Source organism: Schistocerca nitens, chromosome 3 (genome assembly GCF_023898315.1).
Source record: "Schistocerca nitens isolate TAMUIC-IGC-003100 chromosome 3, iqSchNite1.1, whole genome shotgun sequence".
NCBI lineage: Eukaryota > Metazoa > Arthropoda > Insecta > Orthoptera > Acrididae > Schistocerca > Schistocerca nitens.
The window spans coordinates 797,396,523-797,416,226 of record NC_064616.1 but is presented as its reverse complement, the minus strand read 5'-3'; the positions used below and the strand labels follow the sequence as shown (position 1 = coordinate 797,416,226).

At 40.2% G+C, this 19,704-nt stretch overlaps 1 protein-coding gene across 1 annotated transcript in view; it reads right to left on the bottom strand.

Annotated features, from left to right (window-relative positions):
• Positions 1-19,704, bottom strand: part of LOC126249431 (mucin-5AC-like) — a 307,175-nt gene that overhangs the window by 138,647 nt on the left and 148,824 nt on the right. Inside the window, exons 8-9 of the mRNA XM_049951084.1 lie at positions 14,399-15,089; positions 890-1,056 (exon numbers count right to left, since the gene is read on the bottom strand). Coding sequence (XP_049807041.1) covers positions 890-1,056; positions 14,399-15,089 — 858 coding nt within the window. The remainder of the gene's footprint in view (positions 1-889; positions 1,057-14,398; positions 15,090-19,704) is intronic.

Sequence of the window (19,704 nt, the reverse complement as noted above, 5' to 3'; positions counted from 1 at the left end):
AAATGAAGATAATGGAATATAGTCGAATGAAATCAGGTGATGCCGAGGGAATTAGATTAGGAAATGATACACTTAAACTAGTAGATGAGTTTCATTATTTGGGATGCAAAACAACTGATGATGGTCAAAGCAGAGAGGACATAAAATGTAGGCTTGGTATGGTGTGGAAAACGTTTATGAAGAACAGAAATTTGTTAACATCAAATATAGATTTAAGTGTCAGGAAGTCTTTTCTGAAAGTATTTGTATGGAGTGTAGCTATGTATGGAAATGAACCACGGACGATAAATAGTTTAGACAAGACAGGAATAGAAATGTTCAAAATGTGGTGCTACAGAAGAATGCTGAAGATTAGATGGGTAGATCATATAACTAATGAGGTGGTCCTGAACAGGATTGGGGAGAATAGTGATTTGTGGCACAACTTGACTAGAAGATGGGATCAGCTGGTAGGACATATTCTGAGACATCAAGGGATCACCAATTTAGTACTGGAGGGAAGTGTGGAGGGTAAAAATCATAGAGGAAGACCAAGAAATGAAAACACTAGGCAGATTCAGAAGGGTGCATGTTGTAGTAGTTACTCAGAGATGAAGAGGCTTGCACAGGATAGAGTAACATGGAGAGCTGCATCAAACCAGTCTCTGGGCTGAAGACCACAACACACAAGGTCACAATGCACCTGTACCTCACATAAAAAGTGTGTAGTACCAAATAGTGCATTTTTTGTGGTGAAGTTCTTTTCCATTGAGTTAGTGTCATTTTGCCTTTCATCACTGAAATACATACAACTGCTGACATACAATAAGAACTAGCACCCACTTAACTTCTTCCCCTCTAGAATCCATGAACAGGAGAATGATTTATTCATTATGTAAATCTTACTTACCTGCATAGGAATCTGTGGAGCTGATGGGATGTTGTTCAACATTTGTGATGGGTGAGTAGTGCTATCAGACTGCAACTGGTCAACTGAATGAACATGACCAACAGCCGACGGTGTAATTGTCTGTTCCTCTGCTTCATACATGGCAATATCATCTTCATCTCCAATACCTGCATGTGATTGCAAAACACATAGCATTCAAAATAAAACATCTGACTGAGAACTGATTACAATTTGGTTTTTGTTTTAATTCTATCAACTCTTTCATTCATCACAAAATACAAGAAGTGAGATATTAAGAAAAGAATTAAACTAATCAATAAATGTCATACATCTTTCCTAAAATCTGTCTTCGGGCAGTTCCTAAGTTAACTTTTACAGCTATGGACTACATAATATACTCCAAATTGTTGATTCATATTAGTCAAAAATTAACTACACAATAATATTTGTTATCTGTGACATTTCCTACTTTAAACACACCATGTGACTGAGGAGATACAATACAAAGTAAGCAGAATTTATCAGTGAAACTAGCCGACAGATTACAACTACATGACAGGATAGATATTTAACACTCACGTTTATCTTTCATATGTAATGTTGAAAACACAGGTGACCTGCCTCTCCTCTCTAACATTCCCTGACTTATTCTGGTTCTACTTTTGTAGATGTTTATCAGTCATACTCAAAATTTCACCTTTGAATGTTCTGACCAGCCATCCTGCCTCCTTGTAATTTCACAGTTTTTTCAAGTCAGTTTTTTATATTTGTGCATCAGAGAGGATACATTTATCAACGACTTAAGTTCACCCAGTCACTATCCTATTAATCATTGTTTACAATGGAGAAAGCTAAATTCCATTTTATTTGTATGTGGCAGAATTTTCACAACAGTCACCTAGTGCAACAACACTTTCAACCAATGTACAATTAATTAATTATCAACCAATGCCTGTCTTTAACAAACAATAATTAATTAATATGTTGTACATATTACAAGGGGTGTCAAATAAGTAAAGCAACCCTTTTTTTAAAAAACAGGTTGGCCTTATTCAGAATTACAATACACCATATAATTCCCCACTCTACTGGCTACAAAACCCTGTTTTTCAACATAAGCTCCATTCAATAAGACGCCCTTACACCACCTTACTGGGAAGGCCTGTATGCCCACATGGTACCACTCCACTAGTCAACATCGCAACCGACGTCTTGCTGCAATAGTAGCTGCTTTCCACACAGATCAGGTGAGAGATCAGGGCTGTAGGCTGGATGATGAAGAAGAGTCTAATGAAGTTTTGTGAGCTCCTTTTGGGTACACAGACTTGTGAGGCCTTGCGTTGTCAAGGAGGAAGACTTCAACTGAATATTTATGGCAATGAACATACTCTCAATAACTCCACAACAAGCAATACCCACGGTAAGCCATCCATTACAATGACTAAATTTATCACTGTTAAAAAGTGCAAAATTCAAGCTACCACCAACAAAAACACAAAGACCATCAAGTACAGCATGGGAACCAAAGCCTTTCAGCTACAGTTTTTCTTCTTCTCGATCCCTGTGATGATTTCAGTATAATAGACAGCATTAACGCCGGCTCATGTTATAATGACACATCTCATGAGTCCTTCAAAGCAGTTGCATGTGCAGCAGTTGGATCCAGACTTGTAGCCAACCAGAAGTGGTGTAAAATTCAAGATACCACCTACAAAAGGAAGTCAGTCTGCACTTGGTATGCCTGCTGGGAGGCCTCATCCAAGGTGTGGCAGTGGCCTGACCCGTGGCTATCGAGCATGCAGGGTGCAGTTTTCTGCAACTTGTGGCTGACAATGGAACCAACAGCCTCTGTCGCATGCATTCTGAGGGCATCCTCTGGTCATAGAGGTGGCTGGTGGAAGGGGTGAAGGCTGCTGCCCTCACATGTGGGGAGCAAGCAGAGCTCCCAATTTACAGCACTGTCCCCAGAGATCATCAGGGTCCTTTGCTATGGAGCTGAGTGGAGGGTCTCAACCAAAGGATACGCCAACTCTGTGATGGTCTTGACTGCAGATTTATAGACCTGCATTAGGGGGGTGAGGATTTGTAGAACTCCCATAGGTAGGTCAGGGGTTCATTACACAAAGGAAGCAGCTACTCGAGTAGCAGAGTACACGTGGAGTACACGAGGTTTTTTTAGGCTCGTTGGTAGTTTGAGGTACTCTGATGAACATTTGCCAGTTGATACACAGTAAGGGAGGTCTGAATGCGTTCAGAGCAAATACACTTCAACTGTCAAAATTTTATCAGTAAAGTGTCAAAGTAGTTGTAACAAAGTCACCAAATTTATTCCCCTCCAGTAAAGTTCTTGCACTCATATTGTTCTCGGGACTGAAAACTGACTCAAAATTGAAGTGGAAAGTTCAGAGATATTTAGCGAGTCATGGAATGTATATTGGAAAGACATATAAGAGGCCACTGCTGTTGACAAAAGTATTCTCACTATTGAGATCAAAGTTGAGTGTGACCGAATTATCTGGTCACGTAAAACAGGTCTAGGTAAAACCAAGTTAATTGTTGGATGTTTTTATCAGCCACTTGATTCTGCTGTGACAGTTCTAGAGTCATTCCAACACTGTCTATGGTCAGCAGTGTTTAGGGTTCAGTGTATACTGAATATACACTGGAATGGCTATGGTTTCATTGCATAGAGTACAGACAGACAGTCATGCGAAATACTTTTGAACAAGTTTTCTGAAAACTGTCTTGAGCAGCTAGTTCAGCAGCCCCCACAATGGAAATATCTTACATCTTTTACCTACAAACAGTTCAGACCTTATCAACAAAGTCAGTATAGAAATGGCGATTTACGACCATGATGTCATTAGAGCAATTATGGTTATGGAAGTTAATAAATCAGTTAAAAAGGCTATGAGTGTGTTTCTGCTAGAAAGAGCAGACAAGCAGATGTTTGCATCTCAATTAGAAAGTGACCTGACATCACTTAAGTTTCCACAAAACGGACGTAGAAGAATTATGGCCAAAGTTTAAGCTGATTGTACATCTACATTTACATGGATAATCCACAAATCACACTTTAAGTGTCTGGCAGAGGGTTCATCGAAACACATTCACAATAATTCTCTATTACTCCAATCTCGAACAGTGCGCAGAGAAAATGAACACCCATATCTGCAGAAAAAACAAACACCTATATCTTTCCATGTGAGCTCTGATTTCCCTTATTTTATTATGATGATCATTTCTCCATATGTAGGTTGGCGTCAACAAAACATTTTCACATTCAGAGGGGAAAGCTGGTGATTGCAATTTCACGAGAAGATTCCAGCGCAACAAAAAATGCCATTGTTTCAATTATCTCCACCCCAAATCCTGTATTATTTCAGTGACACTGTCTCAGCTATTTTGCAATAATACAAAAGTGCTTCTCTTCTTTGCATTTTCTCAGTGTACTCTGTTAATCCTATCTGTTAAGACCCCAGACCATGCAGCAAAATTCTAAAAGAGAACGGACCAGCATAGTGCAGGCAGTCTCTTTACTGGACCTGTTACATTTTGTAAGTGATCTGCCAATAAAACACAAAAACACAGTCTTTGGTTTGCCTTCCAAACAACATTTTCTGTGTGTTCTTTCCAATGTAAGTTGTTCACAATTGTAATCTAGGTATTTAGTTGAATTTAAGGTTTCTAGATTTGACCGATTTACTGTGTAACCGAAGTTTAACGGATTCCTTTTTGTACTCCTGGATCACCTCACACTTTTCATTATTTAGGACCAATTTTCAATTATTGCACCTTAAAGATATCTTATCTAAATCGTTTTGCAATTTTGTTTGATCTTATGGTGATAAAACGACATCATCATCTGCAAACCACCTAGGACAACTGCTCAGATTGTCTCCTAAATCATTTATACAGATAAGGAACAGCAGAGGTCCTATAACACCACACTGGGGAATGGCAGAAATCACTTCTGTTGTACTCGATGACTTTCTGTCAATTACTACCAGCAGTGACTTCTCTGACAGGAAATCATGAATCCAGTTACATAACTGAGATGATATTCCATAAGCATGCAATTTCACTACAAACTGCTTGTGTGGTATGGTGTCAAAAGCCTTCCGGAAATCTAGAAATATGGAATTTGAAATCCCTTGTCAACAGCACTCAACACTTAGTGTGAGCAAAAAGCTAGTTGTGTCTCACAAAAATGATGTTTTCTAAATCCATGTTTAACATGTGTCAATAGACTGTTCTCTTCAGAGTAATTCATAATGTTTGAACTCAATATATGCTCCAAAATCCTGCTGAATATCGACGTTAATGATATAGCCCTATAATTTAGTGGATTACTCCTATTATCTTTCTTGAATACTGGTGTAACTTGTGCAACTTTCCAATCTTTGGGTACGGATCTTTTGTCAAGTGAGCAGCTGTATATGATTGTTAAGTATGGTGCTACTGTGTCAGCATACTCTGAAAGGACCTCGATTAGTATACAGTATGGACCGGAAGATTTGCTTTTATTAAACGATTTAAGTTGCTTCACTACTTCGAGAATATTTACTTGTAAGTTACGTTGGCAGCTGTTCTTCATTTGAATTCTGGAATATTTACTTTGTCTTCTTTGTAACAGAATATCTGAAGGCCGTGTTTAGTAAATCTTCTTTGGCAGCACTATCGTTGACAATATTTCCTTTGCTATTGAGCACAGAAGGCACTGATTGTGTCTTGCTGCTAGAATACTTCACCTACAACCAGAATCTCTTTGGATTTTCTGTCAGTTTTCGAGACGAAGTTTCATTGTGGAAACTATTATAAGCACTTCCATTGAAGTACACGCTAAATTTCGAGCTTCTATAAAATGTCACCAATCTTGGAGATTTTGCATTCGTTTGAATTTGGCATGCTTTTACTGTTGTTTAAGCAACAGTGTTCTACATCTACATCTACATTTATACTCCGCAAGCCACCCAACGGTGTGTGGCGGAGGGCACTTTACGTGCCACTGTCATTACCTCCCTTTCCTGTTCCAGTCGCGTATGGTTCGCGGGAAGAACGACTGTCTGAAAGCCTCTGTGCGCGCTCTAATCTCTCTAATTTTACATTCGTGATCTCCTCGGGAGGTATAAGTAGGGGGAAGCAATATATTCGATACCTCATCCAGAAACGCACCCTCTCGAAACCTGGCGAGCAAGCTACACCGCGATGCAGAGCGCCTCTCTTGCAGAGTCTGCCACTTGAGTTTATTAAACATCTCCGTAACGCTATCACGGTTACCAAATAACCCTGTGATGAAACGCGCCGCTCTTCTTTGGATCTTCTCTATCTCCTCCGTCAACCCGATCTGGTACGGATCCCACACTGATGAGCAATACTCAAGTATAGATCGAACGAGTGTTTTGAAAGCCACCTCCTTTGTTGATGGACTACATTTTCTAAGCACTCTCCCAATGAATCTCAACCTGGTACCCGCCTTACCAACAATTAATTTTATATGATCATTCCACTTCAAATCGTTCCGCACGCATACTCCCAGATATTTTACAGAAGTAACTGCTACCAGTGTTTGTTCCGCTATCATATAATCATACAATAAAGGATCCTTCTTTCTATGTATTCACAATACATTACATTTGTCTATGTTAAGGGACAGTTGCAACTCCCTGCACCAAGTGCCTATCCGCTGCAGATCTTCCTGCATTTCACTACAATTTTCTAATGTTCTGACCTGCTTTGTGTACCATCAGAGGTATCAGCTCTGACATTTGTAAATTTATTTGGTATAAATCTCTCAATAGCTGTTGATATCATTTCTTTAGATTCAAGCCCCATCTGGTCTACACTTACATTGTTAATTAGGAAGGCGTGGAAATTGTCTCTCAGAAAGGAATGATGTAAATTTTTATCTGCCTCTTTTTTTAATTTTTTTATTTTTTGGAGGATCTGTGGGTTACAATATTCAATCTCGTGATGACAACCCTGTGTTCACTCACAGGAACTATCTACTTCAATTTCGCAACAAGATAAACTACTTCTAACAGCAACAAACATGCCTCTGCCAACTGTGTTTAGGCTATACTTTCGGAACACCGTTAGGTTGTTCGCTAGAAGTTCAGCTGAACTTAACTCTGGTTTTAGCCATCTTTCAGTGCCTATAACGATTTGAGCATCAGTGCTCTCTATCTGCACTTGGAGCTCTGGTACTTTCCCAACACAATTACAACAATTTACAATTATTATTACGATGGTTCCTGTATGTACAGTCTTCCTGTGTTCGACTGCACCCTTTGAGACTGTTCGACTGCACCCTTTGAGACTGAAGCCCTTATTGTGTTTCCCCGAGACCCTCTAAGCTTTTTAAAAAAAACCGCCCAGTCCATGCCACACCTATGTAGCCGCCTCCTTTTTGTTGTGGACTCTTGACCTATTCAGCGGAACTCGAAACCCAACCACCCTATGATGCAAGCTGAGGAATCTACAGCCTACGCAGTCGCAGAACTGTCCGAGCCTCTGGTTCAGATCCTCCGCACTCAGTCCTTTCAACTATGCTGCAAACGATGAGCTCCGATTTCATCTTACAAGCAAGACTGGCAGCATTTGCCACTTCTGATAGCTGCTCGAAAGCAGAGAGAATCTCTTCTGATCCAAAGTGACACCCATCATTGATACCGACGTGAGCCGCCAATGGTAGTTGGCAGCACCCTGTGCTTCTCGCGACATCTGGAAGGACCTGTTCCACATCTGGAATGATGCCACCTACTATGCACACAGAGTGCACATTGGCCTTCTTGCCATGCCCCTAACGGACCCCATAACGTGCATAACATTGGAACTCTCAATTAACAACAATCCCACCCTGTGTGACCACCCAGATCTTGCAGGCTGAGAAGTTTCAGAGGAAACAGGACACATGATTGCATCTGGCTGTGTGACAGTGTCAACCACAGACAGCACATGGTACCTATTTGTCAGACTAACTGGGGAGGCCTTACATGTGGTGCCCTGGAAAGTCTTTCGCCAACTGCGACCACAGCAATCACAGTCCTTATCCATACTAAACACTGTGGAAAATTACACTACCCAGACATACAACAGCCATCGATATACGCTACAGAAATCTACCATAGACACTGAGGAAAATGCAAGAACTATGTCTAATAAATTAAGTTAATATGACGAGATTCAAAAACTGAATTACCAAAGCACTCAGGTAAGATAAAATAATTTGCTCCCAATCAGGAACTTGTAATGTGTCACAAAACTGGTTTACTTTCCAACACAAACGAAAATGCAAGAACTGTATCTATTAAATATTAAATTAGCACACAGAAACTCAACAAACTAAACTACTAAGGCACACAGATGAAACTATACAATTCTCTTCTGGTTAGGAACTTGTAAAATGTCACAAAATCGGTTATTTCCCGGTTGCTGCTTGTGTCTCGGCCAGTGGCTACTGCCTGTAAATCGTGGGCTGGGGAATTATATACCTAGTAAGTGGATTAAGGATGGAAAAGACCCACCATGGTTTAATAATGAGATTCAGGAACTGCTGAGAAAGCAGAGGCTGTTGCACTCCTGGTTCAAAAGAGAATGGGCAAATAACAACAGGCAAAGTTTAGTAGAGATTTGTGCATCTGTGAAAAGATTTGAGAGTGAAGCACACAGCTACCACCACCGTTACATGTTAGCAAAAGATCTGCCAGATATCCCAAGAAAATTCTGGTCCTATATACAGGGTGTTTCAAAAATGACCGGTATATTTGAAACGGCAATAAAAACTAAACGAGCAGCGATAGAAATACACCGTTTGTTGCAATATGCTTGGGACAACAGTACATTTTCAGGCGGACAAACTTTCGAAATTACAGTAGTTACAATTTTCAACAACAGGTGGCGCTGCAAGTGTTGTGAAAGATATAGACGACAATGCAGACTGTGGGTGCGCCATTCTGTACGTCGTCTTTCTGCTGTAAGCGTGTGCTGTTCACAACGTGCAAGTGTGCTGTGGACAACATGGTTTATTCCTTAGAACAGAGGATTTTTCTGGTGTTGGAATTCCACCGCCTAGAACACAGTGTTGTTGCAACAAGACGAAGTTTTCAACGGAGGTTTAATGTAACCAAAGAACCGAAAAGCGATACAATGAAGGATCTGTTTGAAAAATTTCAACGGACTGGGAACGTAACGGATGAACGTGCTGGAAAGGTAGGGCGACCGCGTACGGCAACCACAGAGGGCAACGCGCAGCTAGTGCAGCAGGTGATCCAACAGCGGCCTCGGGTTTCCATTCGCCGTGTTGCAGCTGCGGTCCAAATGACGCCAAAGTCCACGTATCGTCTCAAGCGCCAGAGTTTACACCTCTATCCATACAAAATTCAAACGCGGCAACCCCTCAGCGCCGCTACCATTGCTGCACGAGGGACATTCGCTAACGATATAGTGCACAGGATTGATGACGGCGATATGCATGTGGGCAGCATTTGGTTTACTGACAAAGCTTATTTTTACCTGGACGGCGTCGTCAATAAACAGAACTGGCGCATATGTGGAACCAAAAAGCCCCATGTTGCAGTCCCATCGTCCCTGCATCCTCAAAAAGTACTGGTCTGGGCCGCCATGTCTTCCAAAGGAATCATTGGCCCATTTTTCAGATCCGAAACGATTACTGCATCACGCTATCTGGACATTCTTCGTGAATTTGTGGCGGTACAAACTGCCTTAGACGACACTGCGAACACCTCGTGGTTTATGCAAGATGGTGCCCAGCCACATCGCACGGCCGACGTCTTTAATTTCCTGAATGAATATTTCGATGATCGTGTGATTGCTTTGGGCTATCCGAAACATACAGGAGGCGGCGTGGATTGGCCTCCCTATTCGCCAGACATGAACCCCTGTGACTTCTTTCTGTGGGGACACTTGAAAGACCAGTTGTACCGCCAGAATCCAGAAACAATTGAACAGCTGAAGCAGTACATCTCATCTGCATGTGAAGCCATTCCGCCAGACACGTTGTCAAAGGTTTCGGGTAATTTCATTCAGAGACTACGCCATATTATTGCTACGCATGGTGGATATGTGGAAAATATCGTACTATAGAGTTTCCCAGACCGCAGCGCCATCTGTTGTTGAAAATTGTAACTACTGTAATTTCGAAAGTGTGTCTGCCTGAAAATGTACTGTTGTCCCAAGCATATTGCAACAAACAGTGTATTTCTATCGCTGCTCGTTTAGTTTGTATTGCCGTTTCAAATATACCGGTCATTTTTGAAACACCCTGTAAAATCACTAAGTGGGTCTAAGGCTTCTATCCGGTCACTTTTTGACCAGTCTGATGTGTCAGTTGAAGATAGCACAACGAAACATAAAGTCTTAAATTTCACATTCAAGAAATCGTTCAGACATACGGCTGTTTCACCATCAACAGGCTCCCGAATAGACAACATAGTAATAAACATCCCTGGTGTAGAGAAACAACTGAAAGAGTTGAAAACAAATAAATCACTAGGTCAGAATGGAATCCCAATTTGGTTTTCAAAGAGTACTCTATGGCATTGGTCCATTACTTGGCTTGCATTTAGTGTGAATCTCTCACTCAGTACAAAGTCTCAAGAGACTGAAAAAAAAAAAAAAAAAAGCACAGGTGACTCCTGTGTATAAGATGGGAAAAAGAATGGACCCGCAATATTACAGACTGATATCCTGAACATCAGTTTGCTCCGGAATTCTTGCATGTATTCTCAATTTGAATATAATAAATTTTCTGGAGACTGATAAGCTTATGTCCACAAATCAGCATAGTTTTAGAAAGCATCACTTGTGTCAAACTCAGATTGCCTTTTTCTCACATGATGTTCTGTGAGCTATGGATGAAGGGCAATAGGCAGATTCCATATTTCAAGATTTCTGGAAAGTGTTTGACATGGTGCTCCATTGTAGGTTGTTAAAGAAGGTACTAGCATGTGGAATAGGTTCAGAGATATGTGAGTGGCTCGAAGATTCTTAAGTTATAGAACCCAGTATGTTGTCCTCTATGGTGAGTGTTCACCAGAGACAAGGGTATCGCCAGGAGTGCCCCAGGGAAGTGTGATAGGACTGCTATTATTCTCTATATACAAACGTGATCTGGCAGACAAGGTAAGCAGTAGTATGCGGCTGTTTTCTGATGATGCGATGGTGTATGGGAAGGTGTCAACGTTGAGTGACTGTAGGATGATACGAGATGACTTGGACAAAATTGATAATTAGTGTGATTAATGGCAGCTAGTACTAAATGTAGAAAAATGTAAGTTAGTACGGATGAGTAGGAAAAACTAACCCATAATGTTTGGATACAGCATTAATAGTGTCATTTTTGACACAGTCATGCCGTTTAAATATCTGGGTATAACAGTACAAAGCAGTATGAAATAGAACGTGCATGTGAGGAGTGTGGTAGGAAAGCGAATGGTCGACTTGGGTTTAATGGTAGAATTTTAGGAAAGTGTGGTTCATCTGTAAAGGACACCAAATACAGAACATTAGTGGGATCTATTCTTGAGTACTACTTGAGTGTTTGGGATTCGTACCAGATCACATTACAGGACAAAATGGAAGAAATTCAGAGTTAGGCTGCTAGATTTGTAACTGGTATGTTTAAACAACATGCAAATCTTACGGAGTTTCTTCAGGAACTCAAATAGGAATCACTGGAGGGAAGGTGACATTCTTTTCAAGGATCACTAATTTAGAGAACCAATATTTGAAAGTGACTGCAGAATGATTCTGTTACCTCCACGATATAGTACGCATAAGGATCACAAACGTAGGAGAAATTAGGGCTTATATGGAGGCATGTAGAAAGTTGTTTTTTTCCCCGTTCTATTTGCAAGTGGAACAGGAAAGGAAATATCTGGTAGTGGGACTGGGTACCCTCCGCTATGCACCATAAAGCGGAATGTGGAGTATCACTGTAGATATAGATGCAGATGCTGAAGTCGTTTCTTCAATTTCCTGAAGATAGAACAACACACTTCACAGTTGATCACTTTTCCATGAGGGAGGACATGAAACAGAATAACCCCTTCAGAGTCGAGGGAAGGCTGATGCCTTTACTGGCTGAGGGTGCAGCTTTGAACTTTTTCTTCAGAGGAGAGGTGGTGTGGCACCACTCCAAGAATTGCTGTTTTATTTTCGGTTCAAAGTGATGAACCCATGTTTTATCGCCTGTAATAATGTTTGACAAAAAATTGTCATAACAATCAGCCTCATAATTGTGCAAGCAATTCCACACAGATGGTCCTTTCTTGTTCTTTAAAGTCTTCTGTTATGCAGTGAGGAACCCAGCGGGCATACACCTTTGAGTACTCCATGATGGACAAGTGTGACAGCACTACCAACAGAGACATCCCGCAGCGCAGTGAGTTGTTTTATTCTGATTTGTCACTCATCTTGAATGAGAGCGTCCACATGTTCCAAAACTGCAGGAGTCACAGCTGTGTGTGTCCAGCTGACACATAGGAGATTAGACAGTTTTGCCTGACCTTGTTGGGATCATGACAGACGCCTCGCCCAACGCTTCCCTGTGCTTTTGTTCACTGCCCAGTCTTCATGGACATTCTGCAAGCACCTATGAATAAATGTGATGCTCTGGTTTTACAGCAAAAGAAACTCAATGATAGTTCTCTGCTTGGTATGTACCTCCACTAGAGACACAGTTTTGAAGGCTGCAATATAGTGCTACCATCTATCAGCACTTCCTAAACTATTGGGATTAAAAAAAGAATATTCCATCACATCCTCAAACAAATTCCACATTGTTTCAATTGAAGTTTAGCAAGAGAAAAAATGTGTTGTACTCCTTACTGAATGCCCCTCATATATGTTTCTCCCAGTATAGAAGTTTTAGACATGAATGTCTATAAAACTATACATTATGGATAATTAACACTAACTGCTTAATTCATTTAAGTAATTGTGAATTAAATTAATTCTTTAAGTTTCAATATGATTGCAAATGAGCTGAAACTTCATGGTGTTAACATGCAGCTTGTAAGTGCTATAAATAGTAGCCACATGGCTCATTAACAAAAAAACACTTGAATAGTGGCTTCCTCCACCACCTCTGTCCTCGAGATTTTTCTTAATGCACTAAATCTAAATTATCTTAGGCAAAAGATGATAATCTGCCCTAAATAAATAACACTTAAATTAAAACTAAATGGAAGCCTTTTTGAATGCGAATGTATGAAAAAATGGATTGCTCACTTAAACAGAAATGCCACCTCCAGAACATCAGAAACAATCACAATAAAATGTACACCCAGACAATGGCTCACACATTTTAAAAAAACTCTGCAGGTGTGGCTCAGACAGGGTTGGCTTAAGGCCCTTGCTGAGAGGTGTGCCACAATGGTAAGACCTGTGTACACACAATTAGTAGTGGTCACTCAGGGCACCTGAGCACAAGATTTGTATACAATACGTATGACTATTAGTAATGAAAACTGACACAGTTCAAAGTGCTTGGGAAAAAGGTGGATGTGAGATGGAGGGAGAGGAAGGGAGGGTGCCAAAGTTGCTTGTGTGGAAAAACATTCTCGGACCAGCCCTGGGTTCACAACATATATCACACGCACAGTTTCTTATGCTATGTTCATAAATGAATGAAATCACCAGTGGCGGCTTGTGCAAAATTTTATCAATGTGCTACAATGTGGTGGCCTATAGCCTTTTCATTTACAAGGCTAGTAATCATAACTAAATTGAATGTTAACTTCACCTATATAAATTGAACTGTTGAAACATATTTAAATTTTACAATTAATAGTTTAACACTGCAAGGAATAGAATTAAAAAATGTCAGCAGAGGTAACTGAACCCAAGCTGATGAATTGATAGTCAGGGTACTTACCTCTCGGCCATGGCATAGTTACGACAATCACTCCTCAAAAATCCCTCATACTCTACACTTGCTCAATACACACACACACACACACACACACACACACACACACACACACACACACACACACTCTTTCAAATAAAAATACTGACATTGAGCTGTGAGCAACATAGCACTCGTAATGCTGGAAGAGATGTCACATCACAGCAGGCACAGTTATAAACAGACAGGCGTGGCCCGCCCCTTCTCTGCAGTGATTGTAGAATGGCTAACCATCATTTCAGCACTCGACAACGGTTTCTATTCACCACGGAGAGAGTACTACAACACACGTTTTCATCCATTTTATTTGTATACCAGCACACATTCGAAGAGAAATGATGAAAGTTTAGTGTAATTTCTGGCTCATATTGCAAGAGACACCACACAATTTCAGTGGGATTTACGGCTTGTATTCGAAGAGATGTAGCATCATTTTACTGTGATAGTTAAAGTGTGCTGTAGCATATGAGCACATGATAACTGGCCACCACTGGAAATCACCAGAGCTAGATAATATATCAAAAAACTGTCACTGAAGTAAGAGATATAAATACAATGTTAGAAATGTTTAAATTTACCTGACAACTTCATGATGTTGGCTAAATCCAGTTTATTTTTCTTTTTCTTCTTCTTAGACTTTTTCCTGTTTAGAGGCAGAGGAGTTGGAGTCGCCATTTGGTTTCCATTTGATTCTCTAATATTAACTGTTTCTATATTTTCTTTAGCCACCTCAGAAGTATTATGAAGTCCACTGGGTGAGTTCCTCTTCGAAGCACTTTCACTTGCATTAACATTCAAGTTCACATTTACAGGTGACTCTGACACAATATTTGAACTATTTGGGGTCTGCTGAGTGACAGAACAACTCTGGCAGGATGGTAAAGAGTCTCCTGAAATATCACTATTATGAGAGCACGTTGCAGAATTTGCATTTGTAACATTCAGACTCAAATTGTGCACATTAAGGTTCAAGTTGGTAACTGCTGCATTATTCTGGAGACTTGTTCTTGATGTATTCTGTTGGAAGGATTGTGGAATATTATTTAAGACAGCTGGAAGAATGGTATTTGATGTCTGTATAGACACATGTTGATTTGTTAGTTTGGATGTTTGCTGTGACTGAGTCTGCGGTTGCTGTGGTGAAGTAAGTTGAGACACCGGTTGAAAACTCAATGCTGAGCCTGATGGGACTGCAATAAGTGTGGGACCACTAGGTGTCTGAATTGACTGCAGTTGCACTGTTCCCTGTGCTGCTACAAGCCTTAGAACCTGAAATGAAACATAAAATACTTCAGTATATCTTAAAAATAATTAGAACAATATGTTAATTCTCACTGCCATTTGCTCCACAAAACAGCTGATAAAGCCATTACATTTCACATTTCCTGTGGTATGTGGAGAAATTTTAAATTCTGAACCCATATTTATTCCAACAGTATCGCATAAACAACAGTAGTTTCATAAGCCACCAATGTGTTGTCCAACTGAAAGACTTGCACCACAGTGTTGAGCCGCATGGAACAGTCATTACACTAGGAATGTGGAAAAAATTTGAATTTTTTTTCCGTCTTAAATCAATATTTAGAGTTTTGTGAACAAAATGGTAGTTAAATGAATTGATTCGGACATCAGGAACATCTTTACAAACAAATTAAAATATATGTCGGTATGCGGCAACGACCATGTTTCCACTGCAGTCAGATGTCAAATGGCGTCATTATTATTTTGCACTTTGAAAAGATACACTGTGTAATCGTTTTTTGAGTTGGCAGCCCTGTTAGCACACACGCTTTCCAATGCTCCTTTGTTTTCCTTTGGGTATCTATGGTTTTCAAGAGTTGTTTGTGTTCAAACTTCTGTACGTTGTTGAGTTGTTGGTGCTGTGTCATTCACGGAAGTAGTTATGCCTCCAAAAACGTGTTTTGGAACGGAAAAATATAAGTTTTATGGTAACTGGTTTACTTCGTTGGAAAGTAGACTGTGTAATTACATCCACAAACCAACTGGTTGTTATGTTGACTCCGCCAAGTGCCTCAAGACAGAAGCTAAAATATTTGAGTACCCAGAGTGACATTTCTATAAAATATGATCAAAACACTGTAACGGAATGTGTTTCCATAATGGCTGAATTGAGTGCTTTATGTTCGCTTCTAAAGAATGTTACTGTGTGTGCACTTTGAGGAAAGGTGGTATTAAAATTGTCAAAGATTTTGAAGGCAGGAAAGGTGTGGCTAGTAAGTTACAAGTGTTTTGTGATTTCTGTGGGGTAACTAAAACTGGGTATTCTTCTGGATTGTGCAAAGAAGAGTTTATAACACTTGCGTAGGGAATGAGGTGTATTGGGAAGAGTAGAAAGGCAGTTCAAACATTTTGTGCTATCATGAATTTGCCCCTACCTACAAGATTTGAGAAGTACACACAGCTACTTCTTGAAGGTCATGGTCAAATGAGTGCTGCGTCAATGAAGAAAGCAGTAGAAGAAACTGTGTTATGCAATGAAGGTGACATTGATATAGCTGCAGCCTTTGATGGGAGATGAATGTGGTCATTTCTCACTGAATGGTGTTATCACTGCAACATCCCTAGAAAATGGAAACATGATTGACATAGAATGTATGACAAAGTACTGTACTGCCATGGTTGCAAAGGAAATAACCAAGATCATGTTTGTGTTCAGAATTTTTCTGGGTACAGTGGTGGAATGGAATCAGAGGGAGTTCTCAGAATATTTCAAAGGTCAGAAGAGAATTATGGTGTACGGTATGTGAAGTACCTTGGAGATGAAGACTCCAAAGGGTTTGCACATGTGATGGAAAATATGCCTTATGGAAGAACTGTAAAAACTGAAAAGTTACAGTGTGTTGGTCATGTCCAAAAGAGGATGGACACACGTTTACTTAAGCTAATAAAGACATGAAGGGGAAAAAGCTCAGTGATGGCAAACCAATTGGTGGTTGGGGTCATCGAGGTGGACAAACTGCAGCTCTATTATGGTTTAGCCATAAGAAGTAATTGAGAAAATAATGAGGCCATGAAGAAAGCAGTATGGGCTACCTCTTTCCATAAAGCTTCTATCGATGACCATCCACAGCATGCCCTCTGCAACAGTGGTGTAGACACATGGTGTAGATACAAAAATGCAATAGCAAATGGTAAGACCTATGCACACCATCACTCCCTGCCATTTGAGGTATTGGAAGCAATTAAGCCCATATACAGAGACCTAAGTGACACTAAACTATTGTCACGGTGCTTACATGGAAAGAGACAAAATGTTAATGAATGCTTCAACCATGTGATATGGGAACACCTGCCTAAAACTGTGTGTGTTGGTTTCAATACCATGAGATTAGGTGTATTAGATACAGTTATTTGCTTTAATGATGGGGCAGTTAGCAAATGTGATGTTTTAGAGTTGTTGGGACTAATTCCTGGTTTCAATATGAGACAAGCACTGATGTCAATCGATTCCTTGAGAGGGGCCAAAGGCAAAAATGGGTTCTTGAGGCAACTAAAGAGGCCACAATAGCAAAGAGGAGCAAGAAAAGAAGAGAGAAGATGAGGAACACACAAACCAAGAATATTATGCAACTGGAGGGTTTGAAGAACAACAGAGGTGAGTAACAGAGGAAATGTACCTTTAAACTGAATTTCCCAAGAATCAAATTTTCTGACATGTTTGTTTTATGGGTGGGAAAAAAAAATATTTCAGTTAGAGGTCTGAAATTTTTTGTGATACTTCAGGCTACCATTTGGAGAAAAGTAGACTACAGACACCAGCTTACTATCACCGGGAGGAAAAATATACCCATTTTCAAGAAGGGTCATAAATCAGATGCGAATAATTATAGGCCTATTTCGCTTACGTCAATCTGTTGTAGAATAATGGAACACGTTTTATGTTCTCGTATTATGACGTTCTTAGATAATACAAATCTCCTTCATCATAACCAACATGGATTCCGCAAACAGAGATCATGTGAAACTCAGCTCGCCCTATTTGTCCAAGAAATTCACAGTGCCGTAGACACTGGCGAGCAGATTGATGCCGTATTCCTGGACTTCAGGAAGGCATTTGATACGGTTCCGCACTTACGTTTAGTGAAAAAAATACGAGCTTACGGAATATCGGACCAGGTTTGTGATTGGATTCAGGATTTCCTAGAAGAAAGAACACAACATGTCATTCTTAACGGTTCAAAATCTGCAGATGTAGAGGTAATTTCGGGAGTACCGCAAGGAAGCGTGATAGGACCTTTATTGTTTACAATATACATAAATGACTTAGTTGACAACATCGGTAGCTCCGTGAGGCTATTTGCAGATGACACGGTTGTCTACAAGAAAGTAGCAACATCAGAAGACTCGTACGTACTCCAGGAAGACCTGCAGAGGATTAATGAATGGTGCGACAGCTGGCAGCTTTCCCTAAACGTAGATAAATGTAATATAATGCGCATACATAGGGGCAGAAATCCATTCCAGTACGATTACGCCATAGGTGGTAAATCATTGGAAGCGGTAACGACCGTAAAATACTTAGGAGTTACTATCCGGAGCGATCTGAAGTGGAATGATCACATAAAACAAATAGTGGGAAAAGCAGGCGCCAGGTTGAGATTCATAGGAAGAATTCTAAGAAAATGCGACTCATCGACGAAAGAAGTAGCTTACAAAACGCTTGTTCGTCCGATTCTTGAGTATTGCTCATCAGTATGGGACCCTTACCAGGTTGGATTAATAGAAGAGATAGACATGATCCAGCGAAAAGCAGCGCGATTCGTCATGGGGACATTTAGTCAGCGCGCGAGCGTTACGGAGATGCTGAACAAGCTCCAGTGGCGGACACTTCAAGAAAGGCGTTACGCAATACGGAGAGGTTTATTATCGAAATTACGAGAGAGCACATTCCGGGAAGAGATGGGCAACATATTACTACCGCCCACATATATCCCGCGTAATGATCACAACGAAAAGATCCGAGAAATTAGAGCAAATACGGAGACTTACAAGCAGTCGTTCTTCCCACGCACAATTCATGAATGGAACAGGGAAGGGGGGATCAGATAGTGGTACAATAAGTACCCTCCGCCACACACCGTAAGGTGGCTCGCGGAGTATAGATGTAGATGTAGATGAAAAAAATTACCTTAATTTTGATTGTCTAATTTATGTATTTATAGTATCAAAACTATTGATTGAAATAATTTGATTGTAGTCTGCTTTTTAGATAACAATGTCATAAATGTGTGCACAAAGTTTTAAGCACCTAAGAAAAGTAGTTAATAAGTCTATACACTTCAAACTTAGACTGGCAGGAAAAATTTTAAATTACTGACCAACATAAATGTTTATATAATAAAGTTTATATCAAAACTATCCATCAATCGAGAATTAGATGAGTGATGGCAATAATGATGTGTCGCTAAGTCTACAGCTTTCATTTCTCATGCAGGTAGTATTTCAAACAAATCAGATGTATTCTCAGAAAACATGGTGAGTTGTGCTTTTTGACCACCAGCTAAGATTAGGACACTTAAAGGGTCTGTAGAGGATGATCTCAGTTTGCATAAGGCGATTGTTTACCACATCCCACGCAGCTGTGGCATTTGTACATAAGTTGGGCCATCAATGGCCCTGGAGGACCAGTGTTTAAAGCATAAGAAGCATATATGCCTGGAATCCTGTTCTGTGCCTGGTCAAAGAACAGACGGAAACATTTCATTATCAACAACATCTAATGATGGTTATCTTGTTGTCTTTCAACATATGCAGTCTTTTGGTTCTTGGTTGACATTGCCCTGTCCACAAAGGGTTTACAACGGCATGCTCAGTGATTTCTCATTTCATTTGTGCCTTAAGTACCCAACTAATGACAGTGTCA